Source organism: the organism of the source record quoted next, unplaced genomic scaffold, assembly GCF_019419815.1.
Source record: "Pyrus x bretschneideri cultivar Hongxiangsu unplaced genomic scaffold, Pyrus_bretschneideri_v1 Contig63, whole genome shotgun sequence".
Classification (NCBI taxonomy): Eukaryota; Viridiplantae; Streptophyta; class Magnoliopsida; order Rosales; family Rosaceae; genus Pyrus; species Pyrus x bretschneideri.
This window is the reverse complement of record NW_025999802.1, coordinates 1,297,690-1,320,403: the sequence shown is the minus strand read 5'-3', so window position 1 is coordinate 1,320,403 and position 22,714 is coordinate 1,297,690. Positions and strand designations below refer to the sequence as shown.

At 38.3% G+C, this 22,714-nt stretch overlaps 3 protein-coding genes across 3 annotated transcripts; all 3 read left to right on the top strand.

Moving 5' to 3' along the window:
• Positions 1-7,722: 7,722 nt before the first annotated feature.
• Positions 7,723-11,235, top strand: LOC125471884 (cysteine-rich receptor-like protein kinase 43). Its single transcript, XM_048572808.1, is given in 8 exon segments — positions 7,723-8,051; positions 8,182-8,321; positions 9,066-9,276; positions 10,026-10,260; positions 10,374-10,490; positions 10,492-10,525; positions 10,671-10,835; positions 10,837-11,235. Coding segments are annotated over 8 exon segments (1,191 nt in total). The 5' UTR covers positions 7,723-7,987; the 3' UTR covers positions 11,062-11,235.
• Positions 11,236-13,268: 2,033 nt separating this feature from the next.
• On the top strand, positions 13,269-14,496 carry LOC125471887 (HMG-Y-related protein A-like). Its single transcript, XM_048572814.1, has 2 exons — positions 13,269-13,571; positions 13,684-14,496. The coding sequence occupies exons 1-2, from the start codon at positions 13,497-13,499 to the stop codon at positions 14,185-14,187; spliced, it is 579 nt and encodes a 192-aa protein (XP_048428771.1). The 5' UTR covers positions 13,269-13,496; the 3' UTR covers positions 14,188-14,496.
• Positions 14,497-17,485: 2,989 nt separating this feature from the next.
• LOC125471977 (phosphoglucomutase, cytoplasmic) lies at positions 17,486-22,637 on the top strand. Its single transcript, XM_048572966.1, has 18 exons — positions 17,486-17,756; positions 18,293-18,374; positions 18,951-19,006; positions 19,298-19,411; positions 19,513-19,575; positions 19,787-19,903; positions 20,021-20,121; positions 20,239-20,298; positions 20,405-20,504; positions 20,617-20,774; positions 20,848-20,943; positions 21,152-21,215; positions 21,355-21,436; positions 21,536-21,711; positions 21,797-21,873; positions 21,958-22,090; positions 22,197-22,313; positions 22,403-22,637. Exons 1-18 carry the CDS (start codon positions 17,676-17,678, stop codon positions 22,472-22,474), a joined length of 1,749 nt encoding a protein of 582 aa, XP_048428923.1. The 5' UTR covers positions 17,486-17,675; the 3' UTR covers positions 22,475-22,637.
• The last annotated feature ends 77 nt before the right edge of the window (positions 22,638-22,714 follow it).

Below are 22,714 nucleotides of genomic sequence, written 5' to 3'. Positions count from 1 at the left end.
CTCCAGAAACCATGACGTTGTCTCGACCCACCTTTCCATAGGAAGGTTCCCCTGGTTATGCAACACACGGAAAGTCTTCTCTATGTGTTCTAACCAACGTTCTGCGCCTTCGTGACCCTCGTTACCTTTAAACTTATCCAACTTCAAATTATACATAGTCTCCAGAGGAGTCCTCTGGGGAGGGCGCATCACTGTTTGAAGGGCTGTCGCAATCACTTCCCCCAACTGAGTAAGATCGGGAAAACTAGGCTCATCTGAGCGACGTGGTTCCCGACGAGGCGGCATGATTCTGACAGAAGACACCAACTATTAGAATACTCACAAAGACACAGGACTGCCAAACCTAGGCTCTGATACCAAGCTGACACACCCCGACCGAGATCAGGGCATGCTGGCCGTCACACGAAGGTGACGTAACCATGTGCGCGTGCGGAAGCTATTAAGATAGTAAAATAAAAGTACGAATAATCAAAAACCTAAAAGCATACAAAGTACTAGTGTATGTGAGACACAATTCAGAGCAAGTCTACAACAGTCCAAAAGGAAAAGATACGACATATTTACACCCGAAGGTGACCCTACAATGGTGAGTGTCTGTCAGAAATGCCGGGACGCCCTCTGGGATAAACCACTGAATCTGCTAGACCACTAGAACCTGGAGGGGCGCAAAAACAAAAGCGTGAGTGGGCAAAAACAAAGTTCTTTGAAAACTCTTTAGCAAAATACATTCTAACCCCTCGCCGTAAAACCTGTATACTTCCCAGAAAATGAACATATAAACGTATGTATAGGTATGTCAATCATGCTCCACATATGCCATTCATGCTTGAGAATATGCCACAATAGAATCTCATAATCAACTATAAATACTCAAGCGTAATTCACATCAATAACATATAATCTGGCAGTCGGGAGTCACCTAACGTGACATGTACCGCTGCATCTAGAGCTCCAATCTCAACTCAACATCTGAATCTGCACACGAGTCGGAACCACCTAATGTAGTCTGTCCGACAGGACTGGGTGTAATATATACGCTCTAGTGCTACGATCACGTGAAGACTGTGCGAATAATCGCGGGTCACCTACGAGCCGGAACCACCTAATGTAGTCTGTCTGACAAGGCTTGCACCTAACTTGGATCCAAGGCGAGCGTGTGGTGCTGGTGAACATCACGTGAAGGACTGTGCCCTGGCCCTGGGTGGGAGCACTAACACCGGGGGTGCAGATTATGAGCTCTCTCAACATCTCAAACTATTATTGCATAACAACAAGAATACCACTTACCTGGCACTTACCTGTGCGTCCACAGCACCAAATACACAAATATGAATGTATGCCACTACCAATGCATATGATAATGCGTAAGTGATAATAATATAGTGCATGGCATAACTCAAATAACCTTTTCTATTTAATTTCTGGGAATATAACTGTATATAGGTATATACGGAAAACAAAAGCCCACTCACTGATAATTAGAAGGGTCGTAGCCCCCCTGCCTCGAATGTGTACGCTCGTCCTCGGAAAACGAATCACCTATACGCAACAAAGTTACGAAAACATTAATTTAAAAGCACCTAAGCAACTTCTCATAATAACTTCTCATACATTGCTCAAATTGGACAATTGAATATACCAACGTGATCTACACAACCTCAGGATCACATCCATATTTTTAAAATAATTTTTGGACCACGCACGCGCCCCCACGCGCCTGAACAGTCACGGACCCACGCGCCCCCACGCGCAGCCACGTGCACTGCACACTGACGGTGTCAACAGACGCCGTCAGGAATATTCCGTTAACCTGACGGAATATTCCGTTAACCTTAACTGACGCCGTTAACTGACGCCGTCACTGCCGTTAGGAATATTCCGTTAAACTTAACGGAATATTCTCCTTTCTTCTCCGGCCAGTCGCCGTCGCCGTCGCCGGCGCCGTCGCCGGAAAACCTGCAACTCGCATTTTCTCGCTCGTTTTTGCACCTTTTTCCACGTTTCTTGCACCAAAATGCACCTTAAAGCTAGTAGAACATGACCCAACAAGTTTTAAGGCCTAAACTGACAAGATTATACCTGCCCAAATTTCCAAAACTCGGCCAACTACGAACTTAGCCTTCCCGACGTCCAACTTCACTCAACGAACTACTCCCAAGCTCCTGGGAACTTCACCAACACTTCTACAAGCTCAGAAATTCCAAAAACTAAGTAAATCAAATTTGCATGAATAGTAACTAAAACTGAGCTCGTGAAATGGACGTGAAAACGTCGGACTTCCTACCTGAAAATGGTATGGTTGTGCTCCTCACCACCTCACGAGTTCAATGGTGGTCTTGGATCCCTCGAGGAGTGATGGTTTGGGTATGTTTGTGTGTAGTCCGTGTGTTTGCAGAAGGAAGAAGAAGAAGATGAACTCGGGGAGGAAGAGAGAGAGAGAGAGAGACAGAGAAAGACAGAGTGAGGGAATGAGGGAGGGAATCCCGGGAGAAAAGAAAATGTATGAGTGTGTGTGGTCCCACCACACCACACAACACACATTAATGGGATAAAACGAATTAGGGGTATAATCGTAAATTCACACGTACGTTAAAATGAAATTTGGGACGGGATGTTACAAGTTATATCCGACAGGAATGGAGGCAAAAATTTAAATACAATGGTTGACTGACTTTAGCTAGCCGTTTTTTTTATTTTTTATTTTTCTTTTACAAAATTTGTTTTAAAAACTGTAAAAAAAGTTTTTCCCCTATAACTTCTAAACCATTAAACATTACATGACATTAAGTAACATGAAACAACATTAAACAATATTAAACAACATTAAATAACATTATACAACATAGAAAAAACATTTAACAACATGAAACTTAAACAACATTTTTAAAAACATTTAGCAACATAAAACTTAAATGCCTACTCCATGCTATTTTGGGCTCAAAGATGTGCAACAACTAACAAGATCCTGTTGTAGGTACTTGTTTGTGGCACGGGAACGTATCATTCTATAGCCTTATGTACTCATTTATAGAGATATTACCAGTTCTTGGATTGAAAGGTAAATTAGTCCCATCATATATTTTTGCACGAGCCCTTCTTGACCTATTTGGATCGTCTTGAATTCAAAGTTGTGTGAATTATAGCTCAATATCCACCCTATTTATAGCCCAAAAAAATTCAAATACAACGGCTAGCTAACATCACTTAGCCATTGGATTTGAATTTAAGTTGTAGTTTTTAAATAATAAATTATGTTTGGCCCTCAGTTGGAGACGGTTTTTTGTAACATGGCTAAAATGAGCCTTATAGCCCTTTGGCATTCGGTTGGAGATGGAGGCAAATATGACCCTGTACTATTCATTAAAATATTAATTTCTTGAAGGGCCAGATGGCTAAAACGAGCCATTTGGCCAGCCTTTGGTTGGAGATGGCCTACCAAGAGGGATTCCCATTTTTCAAAAAAAAAAAGGGACACCCTATTGATCAGCTGGATTGGCTTTAATGAAATTGTGTGGTTGAGATTAAATCACAGGCCACAGAATTTCATTAAAGCCAAATCTAACGATCAAGAGGTGTCCCCATTTTTTTTAAAAAAATAGGATCTCTCTTGTTAAAGGATCTGTATATATGTGTGTGTGTGTGTGTGTGTGTGTGTGTGTTCTAATAATGAAGCCCCAAGGATCTAAAAATGTTAGGCGCTAGTCGGACGGCGAACTAGACGAATTTAAGTAAATCTATTATATTTCATGTAAATAAATGTCTGTTTATAATTAAAATATATATAATTTCATCATAAACTATAAAATAGAATGACATATATATTATGAAATATTGGAACATAATGAAAATATGGAGAACATGCATATAATGTGTGTTCGTTTAAGTATTCAACAAGTTTCTTACACTTTATTGAACAAAATAAAATGCAAAATGAAAGTTATATGTTTTTCTGTGTAAGTGAGTCGCAACCTAGGCAGGTGTCTAGGCGGGCTTGGACGAGTTAGGAGGGTGCCTAGACGGTATAGACAGGCGCCTCAGCAAGTCTAGACGCCCTTTCTTAATTTTCAAACGAATAGGCATTAATCGAGCGGTTGCTAGCCGTCTAACGTCGAAACAGAGATTTTTAAAACAGTGGAAGCCCAAGGAAAAAAGCATTAACTACGAGTAAGTAGTCGTTCTCCTTACTTACATGTTGTAAACGGCAGTTTGAAAAGTGTGTAAGAACAACTTAATTTTTCTTGAGTTGGTTGAAATCGTACAAGAAAGATAAGTACGCATTGCGGCCTCATAAAAATCTTAATGAAATCAAAGGAACAATAATACACGTATTATGAAACTAAATATCTTCTTCAACAAATCCATAAGAAATTATGGTGGATCATAAAACCAAGTGCATTGACGATCAGACAACTTAATTTTTCTTGAGTTGGTTGAAATCATATAAGAAGATAAGTATGTTAGAGTAAATGTAGAAATATAGAAAATAAGCTGAAATATGACTTTGAGATATAACTTGAATCGTTTTCTTAAAGTATTATTTGCCCCTACTAGAATTAGTTTGCTAAAGGGTTATTGGCAAATCACTTCTAAGATACAACAAAGTATGAAATATTCGATTAGCAAAAACGAATTACATTTCCTTAGAAATAACTAGAAAGAAATTGTATTAATGTAATGGAGAGAGAAGAGAGAGCAAAGAAGTTCTGTATAAGCAAATTTCTAAGGGTGCTTTTGTTGCACCGGACTATCTCGGACTGGACTAGCCTTAGGGACTAAACTGGACTAGCTTAAAATAGACCAAATTAGTGAAGCATTTAATGTAGTGTCGGATTAAAAAACTGGATAATTAACACTAAATAATATTATATTATTTAATACATATTTAATAATATTTTATATCAATTTTTTTTTTTTTTTCCTCAAAACCTGTACTCTCTGGAATCTTCTCTCCCTCGTTGGCTCCGTCCAATCCCCTCACCTCCTTGTCTCCCTCATCTCCCTCTTCGTCTCCCTATCACTCTTGCTCCCCGAAGCTACTTTCCCTCCCCTTCTCTATCCATTTCTCTCATTTCCCAAAGCAATGAGATGATATGGATTGTGATTCATGCGTCAGCTTCAAGCAAACAGCTCCCACATTTCGAAGAAACCCAAACTCTCCCGCAACGTTTTGATTCTCCGTCTTAAATTCCATAACAAAATAACCATCTCGGAATTTTCTAAGAAAAAGGTGAAATTATCCGATTGGGGATTGTTGTTGTTATCTTTTGCTTTTTTTTTTCTTTTTTTTTTTTTTTCCTTTCAAATTTTGGTGGTTAGATTTTGAGATCTACACAGTGGTGTGGCTGTGTCGGCTGTGGGCTATAGCTGACGGTGCAGCAGAAGAAAGAAGGCGAAGCCCAGGGAAAACGAAAGCTCGGGTCTGATCTTGTTTCCTAGTCCCGCTTAATACCAAGCGAAAGCTTGGGACTCGTAAACGAGGTTTAGTGAAGCAGGGAGCGCCTCGTAGTCAAGGCGAGTCTCGTTTATTGTAGGCCAGCGCCATTCCAGGATTATAGTACCAGGTTGGCTTGGTACCGAGGTGGTGATTTTGAAAAAAATTGATACAAAAAAAAGTTAAGAGTTATTTTTGTGTTTGGTAAACATTCAGTTTTATTTTTTTTTTCATAGTTTTAAGTGAAAGAAATCAAAAAACAAGAAGCTGCAAAACCTAGTTTTGAAAAATCGACTTTTTTTTCACATCTATTTTACATAAAAGTTTACCAAACACTATAATACTTTTTTTTTTTCAAAAACATTTTTACGAAAAGGTTTACCAAACATTCTGCCAAAAAGTTTATCAAACATTCTGCTGTTTTATTTCACAGCTGCTTATTTTTACATCACAGCAAAAATTTTTTTTTTTTTAAAGTACAGCAATACTAAATCAGCTCTTAAGTTAATCCAAGCTAATCCCTCTTAAAGAGAAGGTGCAACTGAGTACTCTCTTCTGCTACTGTTATCAACATTCAGAGAGAATTGTACATGTTCAAATTAATTAAAAGTACATGACTTATAAAGTCTTGTTAGTTCAAAATGTTCACGTTTGTTTGAACATAATATCATAAAAAGTCTTGTTCAAAAAGTTCACGTCTGTTTGAACATAATACCATGCATTATCTAAAAAGTATTACCGGATGCAGAGCACCAATTACCCAATGGTCATATCTTAGACAAAGAAATGCACTTATTGTCCATCAATCATGTCTTTTCACCTAGCATGAAAATATTCAACAATTCTTCCTTATTTTAAGACTATATAATAAATGACATTAAGCATACCGATATAATCTAAATGTGTCTTTTGAATTAAATCTTTAATTAGTGTAAGTAATTCAAAGTTATAATGAATGCGATGGTAACTTAAGTTTAAACTTTTTTAATCGAGTGCTTTATAATAAGCTACACACTGTGTTCTCATTAAAATCTTATTGAAAATTTCAACCTAATCAAAGAAACTGTAATACACGCATTTCCAAAACTAGATATTTTCTATCAACAAATCCATGAGAAATTACGGTGGATCATGAAACCAAGTGCATTGAAGATCACACATCAAGATATTTTTCGCAGCTTGGAGATTTCTAGTATACATTAGATCATAGGAGAATTGCTTGCAATTTTATGTACATTAGCTTTCCTGTAAGCACGTACAAAAAGTTTTTTTTCAATCATGACGCGCTACGTACAAAATTTTATTTTATTTTTCGCATTTGTATCTGTGAATAAACTAAAAGATAGATAACTTAATTAATAGCTAAAAAGATATTTTAAGCCTTTTTTTTCAGAGTCACACGTAGCGCACTATACATGAACATTGATTTGATGTTAATGTATGGTTTGATTGTCAAAGTGGCGAGGATCCTTTCTTAGAGATCTTGGGAATTCTGTGATCGTGATTATTTATCGTATATCATGCGTCAAAAATTATTTTTAATTTTTAATTTAAAATTAAATATAAATAGTACCTAACGAAAACTGACCGTACGAAATAATAAACGGTCACGATCACGGAATTCTCAAGAAAAATATCCTCACTGGATCATTTTCCGTCAAAGTGTTCTCACTGCTATTACTTATGAATTTGATTGTGTAAGGACCAAGGGAGAGGTGGACCTATTTTGATTTCATTCATGAGAGGTTATCAGAAATTTTTTAGCAAGGCTGTTAGGTTAGTATAGCATTTCACAATCAGAGTTAACGTAACATCAAATGAGATCAAAACACAAGAATCATATTTTAAAATTTGTCGTACAAATAACGCGGTTGGACACAACGACAAATTACGTGATTGGACATTCCGAAACTTGAATTTATGTAGTCTACTTTTTATGGTCAATTCCGAAGTTATTTACTTGCCATTTCGTAAAAGAAAAATGTTAAATAAACTCTTTTAAAAGTGAAACTTTTCTTAGACTCTTTATCACCTTATAGTTCAACGTTAATTTATGTGCTAATATTTTAAAATTTTGTGTTCAAAATATGAGACAACAAAAATTCTATTGACAGTTCCACTTATAAAAAGGTTCCGTTAACATTTTTCTTCGTAAAATGGGTTGGTCAGTTCCCAGTTCCCAGTTCCCAGTTCCGTCACATGAATGAAACAATCGTTTATTTAATGCCTTTTGACTTCTTTGTATTTTCCAGTGAAACAAAACAAAACAATAATAAGAATGCACAGTTATCAACATGTGGGTTCATCTACCGTCAACACGTTCTATAAACTATTCTTCTTCCCAAACTCTGTTTCGTTTACCCCAAATAAAAAACTCTGTTAGTTCGTTTCTTAATGTCATAAAAATCATTATCCAACACCACCAAATCCCACGGCCTGCAATTTTCCGCCGGAAACGAATTTCCACACGCCGCATCTGAAATCTCTCTCTGATCTCCTCCTTCTTCTTCTGTGTTCATTTAGGGGCTTGGGCTGTTCTAAAAGTCACAGAAAACCATGACCAAGTCCAAGAATTTCCTCAACAATCTCGTCAAAACTTTTGGGTTCGCCCCCAGCAAAGGTAGAAATCGAAACCCAGTTTGCAATTTCGTGAATTTCAAAAACCCAGTTTGCAGTTTTGTGCATTTTGGTCGTCTTCTACTTGTATCAGATGATTGATCTTTTTTCCCTCTGTTTTTTTGTTTGATCAGGCGGACAGAACGAAGAGGACTTGGAGAAGATTGCTCAGCAGGAACAGAAGCATTTCCCATTCGAAACTTTGGCTGCCGCTACGAAAAATTTCCACCCCAGTCATAAGCTCGGAGAAGGCGGTTTCGGACCCGTTTTTAAGGTACTTAATTACTAATGTTTTCGTTTGACTTATCTGTTTGGTTGCTAAGAAAATTTTGGGAAAGAAGTTATTTCAAGCTCACATTTTTTTTCTTTTACTGAACTCCCAAAACTCGTCTCTCTAGTGATTGTATAATTTTAATTAATGATACAAATTATTTAGTGAAATAAATTATTATCCTTTTGTTCCGTGCAAATTATTTGGGAAAAATGACGGAATGTCTCGCATCCTTTATAATTGTTGCAAATAGTGTTTAGAAGATTGTTCCTTAGCTTATTTAGATAATGATGATGGTTATTAGTTAATAAGAAACACAAATTTAGATTAGTTTTCGGCTTAATCATGCACTTGTATGCACCACCACCACCTGCTACTTTCGTTTAATCCGCTGCTTTCTTGGGTGCTAAGGAATTAGGGTATCTTTACGGAAAATGGAAGGATTATATTGACAATATCAAGGATGAATGTTATCCCAATTCTCTCGAGTAGCGAACATGTATATCTTTCGTTTCATTTAGAAGTTACACCAAAGGTAAAGTCGCAGATGACTTCACTGCCAATGTAGTGTCATGTAATGTTCTAAACTATAACCTTTTTGCGCATTTGTCTCCCTGATAACATGTATCTTGCAAGCAGACATACCACCGAGCTTTCGCCTTGTTAACTAGATCCTTAAATTCTCAAGAGACAAAGTAAATGGGGCAATTCATGTGTCTTACATCTTGTGTGGTGCGTCCTTCTCAGGGAAAGTTGGAGGATGGGAGAGAAATTGCGGTGAAGAAGTTGTCACAAAGTTCAAATCAAGGAAAGAAAGAGTTCATGAACGAGGCCAAGTTGCTAGCTCGTGTGCAGCACCGTAATGTTGTGAATTTGTTGGGCTATTGTGCACACGGGGTAGAGAAACTACTTGTTTATGAGTATGTCTTAAACGAGAGCCTCGACAAGCTTCTCTTCAGTAAGCACTCGTAAATCCTTCTATACTTTACTATCAATTATTATTTGGCAACTGCATCAATTACAATAGATAATGCAACCATGTTTAGTGTTCTACTAATAATTTTCTCATTTTCAATTGTTCTTATTTCGATGTTAAAAGCTGATCAGCTGAATTTAGCACAAACTTAAAGTTGTCCAGATTTCATAATTTTGGATCAATTTGCTTTAGTTCTGAAGGTCATACATAATAGAACCCCAACTCCATCATATTTCCTGATATGTTTGTCTGAATGGTATTCGGAATTTGGTCAAGCTTGAGATATATCGCGGAAAATCAGAAGGCCTAGTTTGAAGGCTCTTTGAGTCCTAATTATTCATCGATTCTTAAATATTACTTTGAATCAATATTTTTGTAGTTATATACAATTTTGATTGATACTCACACCTGTTAATTATGACATCATTAGCCTAGTTTTCATGTTTCCATCAAAACCTTGTGAAGGAGATGGCTCCTAAGACCTTGACTTTATCCACATTCTTTCATCCCAAGCAACCAACAGAAGTTTCAAAGTTGTGACACAACCTTGCCAGCTCACAACGGAGAAGAATCTACACCATTTGGTCAACCCCCATGACCTTTAACACCTAACTGGCAAAAATAGAAATATTGCGTGATGCTTATCTCTCCCATTTGACTTTCATCTGGTTTAATGACTGGCAACAGACTTACGTTACGTACTGACAGTGGTTTTTATGGTGTTGGTACAGAATCAAATAGAAGGGAGGAGCTTGACTGGAAGCGGAGGTTTGATATAATATGCGGTGTTGCAAAGGGCTTGCTTTACCTTCATGAACATTCACATAAGTGCATTATACACCGCGACATCAAGGCCAGTAATATTCTACTAGATGATAAATGGGTCCCCAAGATTGCTGATTTTGGCATGGCTCGCCTATTTCCCGAGGATCAGACGCACGTCAATACCCGCGTTGCTGGTACCAAGTATGGTGTCTTGTGCAATAAGTTTTATTTCTTAAGTGGGTGGGGTTGAAGTGCTCGGGACCTGCCTTGTTTACTTCGTTTTAACATGGACCTTTTTAATTTTCTTGAAACAGTGGTTATATGGCTCCCGAGTATGTTATGCACGGGCATTTATCAGTGAAGGCGGACGTGTTTAGCTTCGGTGTTTTGGTTTTGGAGCTGATCAGCAGCCAAAGGAATTCATCATTCAACTGCAAATGCTGATGCGCAGAATCTGCTTGATTGGGTAAGATTGTAGATCTAACTATCATCTGTTGAGCCAAGTATGAAAATTCTGTGGCGGGCGATGATTGCTCAGCTGTTTGTCGTCGAACATTTCTTGCTGAATTTTTTTCTACTGCTAATCCTAAATTTGTCTACTGCTGATGCAGGCGTACAAGCTTTACAAGAAGGAGAGAAGCATGGAGATTATGGACCCGACGTTAGCATCATCAGCGGTCACCGAGCAAGTAGCGATGTGCATTCAGATGGGGTTGCTGTGCATACAAGGTGATCCCACAGTCCGCCCCACAATGCATCGTGTGATTGTGATCCTAGTCCAAGAAACCGAGCCATCTGGAAGAGCCAATGAGACCGGGAGTGCCTGGATCAAGATACAGAAGATCTCGCCGACCAGCAGGGGAAGGGGTTTCTTCCACTACTGCCGGAGCTTCTGGTGATACAAATTCCCGTTATTCAGATACGAGCTTTACTGTAACCGGAACCACTTCAGCAGCAGCCCCGGTTCAAGATGTCCGTGGGAAACGCCCGGTGGAAAGTTAGGTCCATATTCTTTGTGAGAGGTTTTGATTCTTCGTTTTTTGTATGATAGAAATGTAAAATTTGTCGAATATCATGTAAATAGTTAAGTGAGGGAAGTGAAATAGGTAACTGATGCTACAAATCGTTGCAATTTTGTTTGAACTCTAACTATTCAAAAGAAGGGCTTATCATCCATTAGTTGCATTAGCTAGAGTGGATGCATCAGGGTTTCAATTTTCCTCTTCAGAAGCATTGCGTCGGATATGAGACGTTTTTTAGTATTATGAATATTTTAGCCAATAGATCTTATTTAAAATATAAAATCAAATAGGTTAGTTCGTTTGGTGGACCCGATGAGATTGGACCTTAAGGTTATGTTTAAATGGTGGATATTTGTAAAACAAGACTTGTAACTGATGTATAAAATAAGGGACATATTCTAATCGTAAAGACAAAGAGAAGGAAATATTGGCATGAGAGGATACTCGTCAGATTTTCTTTGTGTAGATTCAGAGGTTTAAATCATATTCGTTCATCGTACGGTAAAAAATTATTTTATTTAAAATTAAATATAAACAGTACCTGACGAAAACTAACATCGTCGAAATCCTTACAAAAAAATCTGCGCGCGAGAATCCTTCCTCTATTGGCAAAACGAGTGAGAAGGTGACGTGTCAACTACGTATGGAGAGGCACTTTGATATCCGACACGTGTCCACACCAAACTCGGTCGCTCATGAGAAAAGTCAGTACTCTGCACTTGGCAACTGACAGGTCTATGTGAATTAGTAAAACAGTAAATAATGCCTATACATTTTTGAGCAGACAAAGAATTGAACATAATCCATTCGTATTTTACCAAGGCCGGCAAGAGAGGATGGTAGACCCCACTAGTCAAAGCATCCATCACCCATCACCAACACCAACACCACCAACATTGTTGTGAATGTGATACCATAGCGTACCTCGCATGGTCTCTCAAATATTAGGATTCTATCCACTTTTTTTTTTTTTTTCTTTTTTTTTTCTTTTTTTTTTATTCAAACGGTTACGATAAATTATATCAATATTTTATGTTAATTTTTTTTTATAGAAAAAGATAAAATGGAGTGTAAGGAGGAGAGGGAAGGATATAAAATAGGAGGGAAGATATAGACACTTAACGTAATAATCATATCCCACGTAAATATTATTTATAAAAAATAATAATATCTAAAAAAAAACTATTTTTTATTTAAACAAACGATATTATCTATATTAAGAGGAAGATATAGACACTTAATCTCACAATAAGCTAGTAATAATATGATTCAAATTCACTTTTGACGAAAATCAAATCTAAGACTTCTTACTTAAAAATAAAAATAAATATCACTAAATAAAAATACTAAATAACTCAAAATAACTAAAATTAAAAAGAATAAAAATAAAACAATAAAAAAAAAACCAATTATCACACGCGTTTGGTCAACCCGATTCAAAAGTTGAGAGACCATCTGATTCGACCAGTCAACTCCAAGCTCGCCAACCATTCGATTTCGCTTGAAAGGATGCTCATCCTAGGTAGGGAACAAATGGTCGCTAGCTGTATAGATACATATCCCCTTGTGGAAAAAATCGGATTATTAATCGTGTTGATTTATCGTATATCGTGGAATTAAAAATAATTTTAAATTTTTTATTTAAAATTAAATATAAATAATACTTAATAAAAAATAACTGCACAATATATAATAAATGAATACGATTGATTAATCTTTGAATTTCCACGGAGAGAATCCGAAAAGAATTCACATCCCTTTGTGTTCTAATATTATGGTGTGGGGGACCACACATGACCCACACCTCCAGTTTCTAAAGCGGGCCTCGCACTCCGCACTTGGATGCTGGATCTGAGAGACGACTCATTTTTGAATCCCCAGAGAATCATGGCTTGCCGCTCCGTATGGCCTTTGATGTCATGTCATCATCCTACTGGTCAATTCTTTTACCATTTTACCCTCTTTCACCGTTTCGGCCAATCAGCCTCTGCGCCTAGCGAAGGTAGATACATCAGAAACCCTATTAAATCCTCACTCGAATTATTCGAAGCGCTTCGGACAAGGCAAGATTTTAAATTGAGGGACTTTTATGTCATTTCACCCAGTTGAGTCCTTCGTCCACGTTATCGATCCATGTGAGCACCGCTAAAGGGTCTTTCACCGTCGGATCGGAGCACAAACTCGCGATCCCTGACCGTCGGATCTTTCTTCTTCAACCCCCTGCCTATTTCCCTTCCTATCGTCAAAGGAAAACCAATCTTTTAAATCCTCACCTTCTTTCCTCATCCTCTCTGCCTGACTGAACTTCCCACCAAACAAACAGTCTCTCTCTCTAGAAAACGGTTTCGCTTTCTCTCTCTAGAAAACAGTTAACAGTCCCCATCTCTCAGTCCAGATTCTAGTGAGGAAGCTCTCATGGCGACGGAGAACTCCAACAATCCACTAGTACCGCCGCCGCTGCCGGTTCCCTCTCTCCCCCAGTACCCAGAGGTACCGACAATTTTCCTTCATTTTCTTTTCTCGGCATCCAAACAGGTTTTCCCTTTTAATCAGATTAATTTCAGCTGGGTTTTGCTAATTTACTGATTTTTCTGTCCATCAGATGATTATGGCGGCAATCGAGGCCCTGAACGACATCAACGGGTCAAGCAAGTCCGCAATCGCGAAGCACATCGAGTCAACGTACGGAGATCTGCCGGAATCTCACGCGGCCCTTCTCGCGCACCACCTCAACAAGATGAAGGACACCGGCGAGCTCGTCCTGGTCAAGAATAACTACATAAAGCCCGACCCCAACGCGCCGCCCAAGAGGGGCCGCGGCCGTCCTCCCAAGGCCAAGACCCCACTCCCCGCTGGCACTGTCTCCTCGCCGCCAAGGCCACGTGGCAGGCCCCCCAAGCCCAGGGACCCCTTCGCACCGCCACCTCAGCCCAAGACACATTCCGGAACTGGAAGGCCACGTGGCCGCCCTCCCAAGAAGGCCAAAACGACAACGTCTTCTGCTCCGGTTTCAGCTCCCACCCCAGCCACGGCAACCGGCGCGCCGAGAGGCAGAGGAAGGCCGCCGAAGGTGAAACAGACCGCCGTGGCCCCGGTTGGTTGTTGAGCTTTAGCTCAGACAGTGAAAGAGGGAGAGAGAGTGTGTGCTAGTTTTAATTTAATTTTAATTAGTATGTTTAGAATCTAGCTTTCGGCTAATTGATGATTTAATTAGCTTCTTTTCTTAATTTTTTATTTAATCTTTGTTTTCAAGTTGGGGTATGTGGGTGGAGGGTCGCTGTTGTGAGGTTGTAATGCGACTGTAATCCGCCATGTAAATTGTTCAGCGGCTTCTTGGGCTTTTCTGCCTTCTGCCTCTCTCTAGGTAAAAAAAGGGGGTTGAATTTTAAACCAGACTGATCCTGATTACTTTTCACTTTTTTTGTTTCTCTTCTTTTAAGCTCCATACTTTCGCTCCCTTAACGCTTTTTTGACCTTTTTTCGACGTGCTGCAATGTGGTTGTTTGTTTGCCTGAATATGGTTAAAACATTAACGAGCGACCCAAAGTTACTTACTTTGTGAACATCAACCAGGCTTTTCGCTTTATGAGGATCGATAGAAATGTTTGTCGTACGTAATCTTATTCTTATTTTGTAAGAGATTGTTTTCATAATTCAAACGCTTAATCTTTTATTTGCTTTATGAGGATTGAGAAAAACGTCTGTCGTACGTAGTTTTACTCTTATTTTGTAAATAGGCTGTTTTCACAATTCAAACGCTTAATCTTTTGATCATATATGAGCAATTTTTCTCGTGCATCAAGTTTGATCTCGATTGGGTAAAACATTAATGGTGAAAAATAAATAAAGGGCCTGATGTGTTGGTGCAAAAATAAGGTTTGGTGGTAACAAATGATTCTTTCTTTAGTTTGAAAAAGTGTATGAAGTCTTTACAGATATTGTTGTGGATTAAAATACCAACATGTTCGCCTTTTGGATTGCACGCCTGAGAATTCTGTCCATTTTTAATGTTTCATGTAAAATTCTTGACTTTGAGCGGAAACGAATGCATGTTTATTTATCTGAATATGTAAGGTACTAGCCTTGCTCATATTTTGGCATATAATCATCAACACACAAGAAATGAAAAAAATGAGTGGAATGAGCGTTGGAAAGAAATGAATCCTTTTGTGATTTCTTTCGGTTCAAGTAAGTAAACTGTTAACATGTTTGAAAAAGAAAGGAAACCCAAAAAAAAAGGAAAAGAAATCTTAGGATGGCTAATAATGTTACTGAAAATCATTGATTTACTAGATAAGTACATATTACTCAAATTTTTACAGTTATAAACTGATATACCGCACAACCAATTAGCAGATGTGAACTTTACAATAGTTACAATGGTTGATATATTTTATCTTACTAGTGGCCTAAATGGATGAAGTGACTAAAAAGAGATCCTCTCCGAATCTCTCCCTTCAAAGTTCAGGGATCAAGTGATCTGGGTCTTTAAAAATTTGATCAAACGGTTAAAAATTACTATAATTTTTAAAAGTTTTTACTAACTTCTTTATTTTTAATCGTTAGATCAAATTTTAAAAGTTCGAATTACTTGATCTCTCGACTCTGAAAGGAGAGATTCGGAGAAGATCTTTTTTCCCAAATGACTAAAGACATTTTTACTAAATGATATGGCCCAACGACAACATATCACTAAAATAGATCAAGTGATGTTCTGTTAATAGTTCTTGTCCTTGCGTGTACAAAGATACGCAATTTGAATGGACAGTTGCAATGAAAATGACTATAGGCTTGTGTTAAAGTATTAAAAGTATTTTTCTAGAATTTACTTACATTATATTAAAAGATAGGGAATTTGGGAAAGCCGCATATAGGTTTGTCAATTTGGTATTAAACTCAAGATTCACGAGAGTCAAACTTATAACGTTTTACTTACAATTTTTTTTTTGAACAAACGATATTATCTACACTAATCGGGAGGGGATAGATCTCACAGTGAGCTAACAATAATGTGGTTCAAATTTACCTTTGCAGAGAATCGAACCTAAGACCTCTCAGTTACAAGTGAAAAGGAATATTACTAGACCATAGCATTAAGTGGCAAGTTTCACTTACAATTAGAGATGAGTAAAATTTAAGGGAATTGTTATTGACACTCCAAATTTCTCATTCTACACTCCAACACATTCTATATTTAGAAAGAAAAATACACTTGTGAGGAGTGTAGAATGAGATTTTTGGAGTGTCAATAACATTTCCCAAAATTAAAGAAACATAAAACTGAAATAATTAGTTATTAAAATGGGCCATAAGAGCAACTTCAGCGTGGGAGCCCTCCCCCCAGGCTATTCACTATTCAATCCACCTAGTGAACAGTAAATGCCCTTAATGAACAGTAACTGCATTTTGCATCTTCACTGTTGCACTTGAATAGCCATGACAATAGGCAATAAAATAATAGTATTTTGTTCACAAAACTTGTCTTCACCATGGACGAAGAAGCTTCCATGGAAGAGATTGAGAGCTCTGCCGAGCTCCCTATATGAGGAGGAGGGAGACGGAGAAGAGTAAGGTTAAATCGAATTCGACGTCGATGGAGAACCAAGCCTGAGAATCCGGCAATGGGTCTTGTCGAAATGGCAGAGGGGTTGGTTGAAAACCCAGAATTTGAAGTTACAGTAGTAGCAGGAGACAGTGGTTGCGGGAGGAGGAAGCGATGGAGATGAGTTTGCAAGGAAGGAAGCGGCGGAGATGAATTTGCAGGAGACGGTGGTCGCGGGAGAAGGAAGCGGCAGAGATCCATTCTCGTCACTGGCACAATCGATTTCGTCGGAACCCACGTCTCTGTGGCCCTCAAAAAGCGTGGAGACGTCGACCCACGTCAGATTGCCTTCGGGCGCTCGGGCCAGCACGAATTGACGGCCTTAGCGCTCGAGCCTGCTCGGGCTCCCTCGCCAGCCAACGCTGGACTTCCTCCCTCAGGCAATCCAGCCCTGTTTTGGAGCACGTCCCTCTAGCAAGAGCTCTCGCTGGAGCTGCTCTAAACGAAATTTGTTATCAAACAAGTCCTAAAATATTTCTTCAAACAATGAGGAAAAATAACATGGAATAAATAAATATGTGGAATGGAACGAGAAAACCGGTAGTTGGGGGACTTGGGTTGCAAATAAAAAATATTTAGCGCTCAATCGGTGGGGTAGTGAAGTAAAAACACAAACCGTGGGAATCGCTCTTTCTTGGTCTCACAAAACACGCGGGTGAAGATCAACGGACAGCCGGTAAAAGTGGAACAAAGATCAACGGCCAAAAATAAGAATACGTGCTCAACGTGCCACGTGGGGAATATTTTTACAGGATTGGGACAAACTTCATCCGATCCCATCTTCCGATTCGCTCTCCAGTCTTCAACGCCCATCTTTTACGTCTGTCACTTATTCACCTGAGCGTAAATCGTACCCACTTCGCCACCTTCCAATTCCGTTATAAATCGCTCTCTCTCTCTCTCTCTCTCTCTAAACTCCAATCTCCAATCTCTCTCTCTCTACGTCTCTTGTTCTCTGTGATTTGAATCGCGGTACGTTCTCAGCGAGCAGAATGTCGTCGGGCAAGGTTAAGAAGGTGGAGACGACGCCGTTCGATGGCCAGAAGCCCGGAACCTCTGGCCTCCGCAAGAAGGTTCGCTTCACTGTCTCTCTCACTCTTTTTTTTTTCAAATCGTAATCGAATCTCGTTTGTATGAATGCTGGATCCGTTGCGTTGGAGCAATTCTTAAACTCTGTTTGCTGCGATCAGTTTTTCGCTGTTCGATTTGGTGAATTCTCGCATTGTTTTCCGATGTTTTGCTATTTCCAGATCATTGATCAGTGAATGAAATTGAAATTCTTTAGGTTTGATCTCTGTTTGATCAAATCGAGCCGTTTGATCCGTTGATCCGATCTTTAGACTTTTCTAAGCTAATTAGGTCGTATTTATAGTGCAGAATAGGATTCCAGAAGTTTATGAACTAATTACATCTTAGTTAAACTGGTTTAATTCTAATAGACACTCTGTGTTGATGATTGCCTCAGTGGAAATTCGATATGATTTTCGGTAGACTAGAGATTGGCTGTTAGAAAATGCACGCGTATTTTCTAAACTAAAATACACTACTGAGATTACTGTTTTGACTTTTCCTTATTTATCTTCATATTATGGTGGCTGGAACTTTTCAGGTGAAAGTCTTTACGCAACCTCATTACTTGCAAAATTTTGTTCAGTCAACATTCAATGCCCTTCCATCGGATCAAGTTAAAGGTAGGGATTACTAAGTCATACTATTTTCGTCGATCTTTTTTCTCTTGATGAACAAAATGGAGTGCATTGTCTTCATTTGCATTCTTATTGCATTTGAACTTCCAAGTCAGTTTATGCAGATAATACTCATTTTGTGTTCGATTCTACTGAGTTACACTTTATCGTCTACTTGTAGATGCCATTAGACACATAATTTTGTTATGTGATAAAAAGTGAAATGAGGCTTTATGTATGTGCAAAATTGAACGGTATGGAATTTAAGTTAGATTAAATGCAAGGCTCCAATGTTAGAGGTGATGGTGTCAAGGTTGCAACAACGTTGGTGGCCACTTTGTATATAGAGATAAAAATAAGAATGAGCAGAAAGCTATTTAAAAATAATGTGGAATTAATTTTTTTTTTCTTTTTTTTTTTCACCCAATTCTTAAGATATAATTCATCACTTGGCCAAAAGCAATACATTATCCCTCATGCTGAACTCCCCGTTCCTATGTGTAATATTTTGTTGACTTAGTTTCAAGTGTTTTTGTTGTTTTAGAATGTTTCATTAACTTATCGTTTTTTGCTTTCTTCTAGGTGCCAGAATTGTTGTATCTGGTGATGGTCGGTATTTCTCAAAGGATGCCATTCAGGTGATTCTGCATTCCATGATATTTCTGAATGCAATTTTTTCTTTCTTTCTTTCTTTTTGTGATGGTATATATAATTTGTATTGGCTAAACAAGGAAACCAAAAATGTTGTTTGGATCTGCGGACCTTTTTGTTGCTATTGACAATGATTGGGCTTGTGAAGGGCCTCCCCCTTGAGCCAGCTAGAACCCCTTGTTTTTTGGTGGGGGAGTCGAGGGTTATTGCTTCTTCTAATATAACTTGTAATGAGAATAATAATGTGTTCTATTTACACTATGTTTTTTTCATTACAGATCATAATTAAGATGGCAGCAGGCAATGGAGTAAGAAGTGTTTGGGTCGGTCAGAATGGGTTGCTTTCAACTCCTGCTGTATCAGCAGTCGTACGTGAAAGAGTTGGTGCTGATGTAAGTTATAGTGAATGAAGATCTAGCCCTTATTATAATCATCATCGCTATTAATATTTTTGGTTGTGAACTGCTTCACCTGTCTGTAATTTTTAATCCAGGGATCAAAGTCATCAGGTGCATTTATATTGACTGCCAGTCACAATCCAGGTGGCCCGAATGAGGTTAGTGATACCTACATCAGTATACTTTTGTTATAAATTATGATTAGTAAATTTCGGGAATTCTCAGATTCAGTTGCAAGGATGGTAACATATTTCTTGGAAGAGGAACAATATGAAACATCAAGTTTGTTCGGAATTAGGATAGCCAACAATAAGTTTGTTTGAAAATACAACATGGGAACTTATCCTCTTTTTCGTGTCCGTATTGCAGGATTTTGGGATTAAATACAACATGGGAAATGGTGGACCTGCCCCTGAGTCAATCACTGACAAGATATATGAGAACACAACAAAAATAAAGGAGTACTTTACAGTTGACCTGCCTGATGTAATCAATCAAATCTAAGCTCCATATATTTTTTTATTTGCTTTAAATCTTATTACAAGACTGCTGCCCTTTGAGTCCCATATATTGTAATAACAGAACTTCCAATGTACATGACAGGTGGATATCACTAAAGTAGGTGTGACCACCTTTTCGGTGGAAGGAGGAACTTTTGATGTTGATGTTTTTGATTCGGCGAGTGATTATGTGAAATTGATGAAGTAAGCTTATCTCTGAGAGGAATCCTCCTCTGTGACTTTGGTTACAGTTTTGTGATCAATATGATTTTCTCAGCTTAATATCAGGACAGTGTTCATTTGACTTAATTCTCATTCCAGGTCAATCTTTGATTTTGAGTCTATCCGGAAGCTGCTATCATCCCCACAATTCTCATTCTGGTATGTAGATAGCTGCTGATTTGCATTTTCTTTATTGCAATAATTCTTTAAGGGCACACACATGGTATCAATGGTGGTATGACTTATCTCTGTTTTCATGTTAAAGTTATGACGCACTACATGGAGTTGCTGGAGCTTATGCAAAACGTATTTTTGTGGAAGAGCTTGGCGCAAAAGAAAGCTCATTACTGAATTGTGTACCCAAGGTATTTCTATATTCTGGAAAAGTTTTTTTTTCATGGTTTAATATATGCTGTTTAAAGTGATTTTATCCATATGGTTCACCTGTTTCTCTCGTGATTGATTTCATGCAAACAGGAAGACTTTGGAGGAGGGCATCCAGATCCTAATCTGACCTATGCAAAGGAGTTGGTTGCACGTATGGGACTGAGCAAATCAAATACTGCAGATGAGCCCCCAGAGTTTGGTGCTGCTGCTGATGGTGATGCAGATCGTAACATGGTCCTCGGTAAAAGGTAGCATCAGACTTGTGATTGTAATTCTAATCTTGTCTTTAACTTGCACTCTTAACTTGTCTTGTTTTATTAGATTTTTTGTTACCCCTTCGGATTCTGTAGCCATCATTGCTGCAAATGCAGTTGAAGCCGTACCTTACTTCAAAACTGGTCTGAAGGGAGTTGCCAGGTACTTTATTATGCTGCTTTGCTTGCAGTCTATTCATTTCAGAGCTACATATGTTTATTAAAAGTTTTTTGTTCATGGCCTAGAGTATTTGTAGATTTCACAATTGGGATTATATGTTCTTGAGTTTTTATAAAATGTCTGTCTTTTGGATATATATTTCATGCCCAAATATTCTTTATTATCATCTTTCGACGTTTTCCACTTGTAGGAGCATGCCTACCTCTGCTGCCCTTGATGTTGTAGCCAAACATCTAAATTTAAAATTCTTTGAGGTACTCTCTCTCTCTCTCTCTCTCTCTCTCTCTCTCTCATACATATATATATTTATATATATGTATGTATGTATGTATCTCTGTGTGTGCTGCTGGCATAATAAAATTGTAACTTAGTTGTGTTTACTATAAACCCCAGGTACCCACTGGCTGGAAATTTTTTGGTAATTTAATGGATGCTGGATTATGTTCAGTTTGTGGTGAAGAAAGTTTTGGAACAGGTCAGTTTTCAGGAAGTGCCTTCTAAAGTAGTTAAATCAACGTTGGAATTACTAGACACTTAATATCGGATCATTGTCATTTCTTGTGTCCTTGATCAGGTTCCGATCATATCCGTGAGAAAGATGGTATCTGGGCAGTTTTAGCTTGGTTATCCATACTTGCTTATAAAAATAAGGAAAATCTTGGTGGGGAGAAGCTTGTAAGTGTTGAGGACATAGTTCGTAAGCATTGGGCTACCTTTGGTCGCCATTATTATACTCGATACGACTACGAGGTTTGTTAACGTTTTAAAGTGGTCTCCCCAATGTTCAACTAGATACTCTTGTATGGCTAGTAATTACTGTGTATTTTTTCTGAAGAATGTAGATGCAGGTAAAGCAAAGGAACTCATGGCTTCTTTGGTGAAATTGCAATCTGACCTTTCTGAAGTCAATAAGTATGTTTACTCTTGTCATTTATCAGACTATGAACAGAAACTTTGCTTCTTTTATTGACATACTGGTGCTGCTTATTTGTACAGGATTGTGAAGGGAATACGTTCTGATGTCTCTAATGTTGTCAACGCTGATGAATTTGAGTACAAGGATCCTGTTGATGGTTCCATCTCAAAACACCAGGGCATCCGGTACTTGTTTGAGGACGGATCACGATTGGTAAGTTGACAGTCTTTTCTTTTTGTATTTTGAAATTAAACTTCTTGGATCTTGCTTGTCTTGCTTGAGCTGATCAATCTTGGCCACTCCTTGAACTCCATTGCAGGTTTTCCGCCTCTCAGGAACCGGCTCAGAAGGTGCCACAATCCGACTCTACATTGAGCAATATGAGAAGGATCCATCGAAAATTGGCAGAGAATCTTCAGAAGCGCTTGGTCCCCTCGTGAGTTGAATCATTAATCTCATAATGTTAAATTAAATTTAGTGGCTAATTTTTTCGGGCTGGCTCTGATTCGCTCCCTGGTTATACAGGTGGAGGTTGCTCTTAAGCTTTCGAAGATGCAAGAGTTCACCGGACGATCTGCCCCTACTGTTATCACATAGATCCACATCTCTAAAATCACATAAAAAAGGACCGGCTTGTTATCTTCAAATGTATTAGTAATAAGAGAACTTTTTTTTGTAATTTTGACGGGTCTGTTGGACTCTCATGTCTACAATTTTTGGTTTGTCCAAAATAATGCGAATTTTGAATGGTACTTTGCAATCTCTTGTCCAAATCTCGTGTCCTTTAAACCACTTTTGCCCCTCGAAAATCATTTTCATTTTGACCTAACTTGTGAA

Bases quoted from the DNA above. Each gene is read 5' to 3' on its own strand.
- LOC125471887 (XM_048572814.1), top strand. From the start codon at position 13,497: ATGGCGACGGAGAACTCCAACAATCCACTAGTACCGCCGCCGCTGCCG. The intron at 13,572-13,683 runs GTACCGACAATT...TCTGTCCATCAG, and splicing joins CTCTCCCCCAGTACCCAGAG to ATGATTATGGCGGCAATCGA.
- LOC125471977 (XM_048572966.1), top strand. From the start codon at position 17,676: ATGTCGTCGGGCAAGGTTAAGAAGGTGGAGACGACGCCGTTCGATGGC. The intron at 20,775-20,847 runs GTAGCATCAGAC...TTGTTTTATTAG, and splicing joins AACATGGTCCTCGGTAAAAG to ATTTTTTGTTACCCCTTCGG. The intron at 21,437-21,535 runs GTCAGTTTTCAG...GTCCTTGATCAG, and splicing joins TGAAGAAAGTTTTGGAACAG to GTTCCGATCATATCCGTGAG.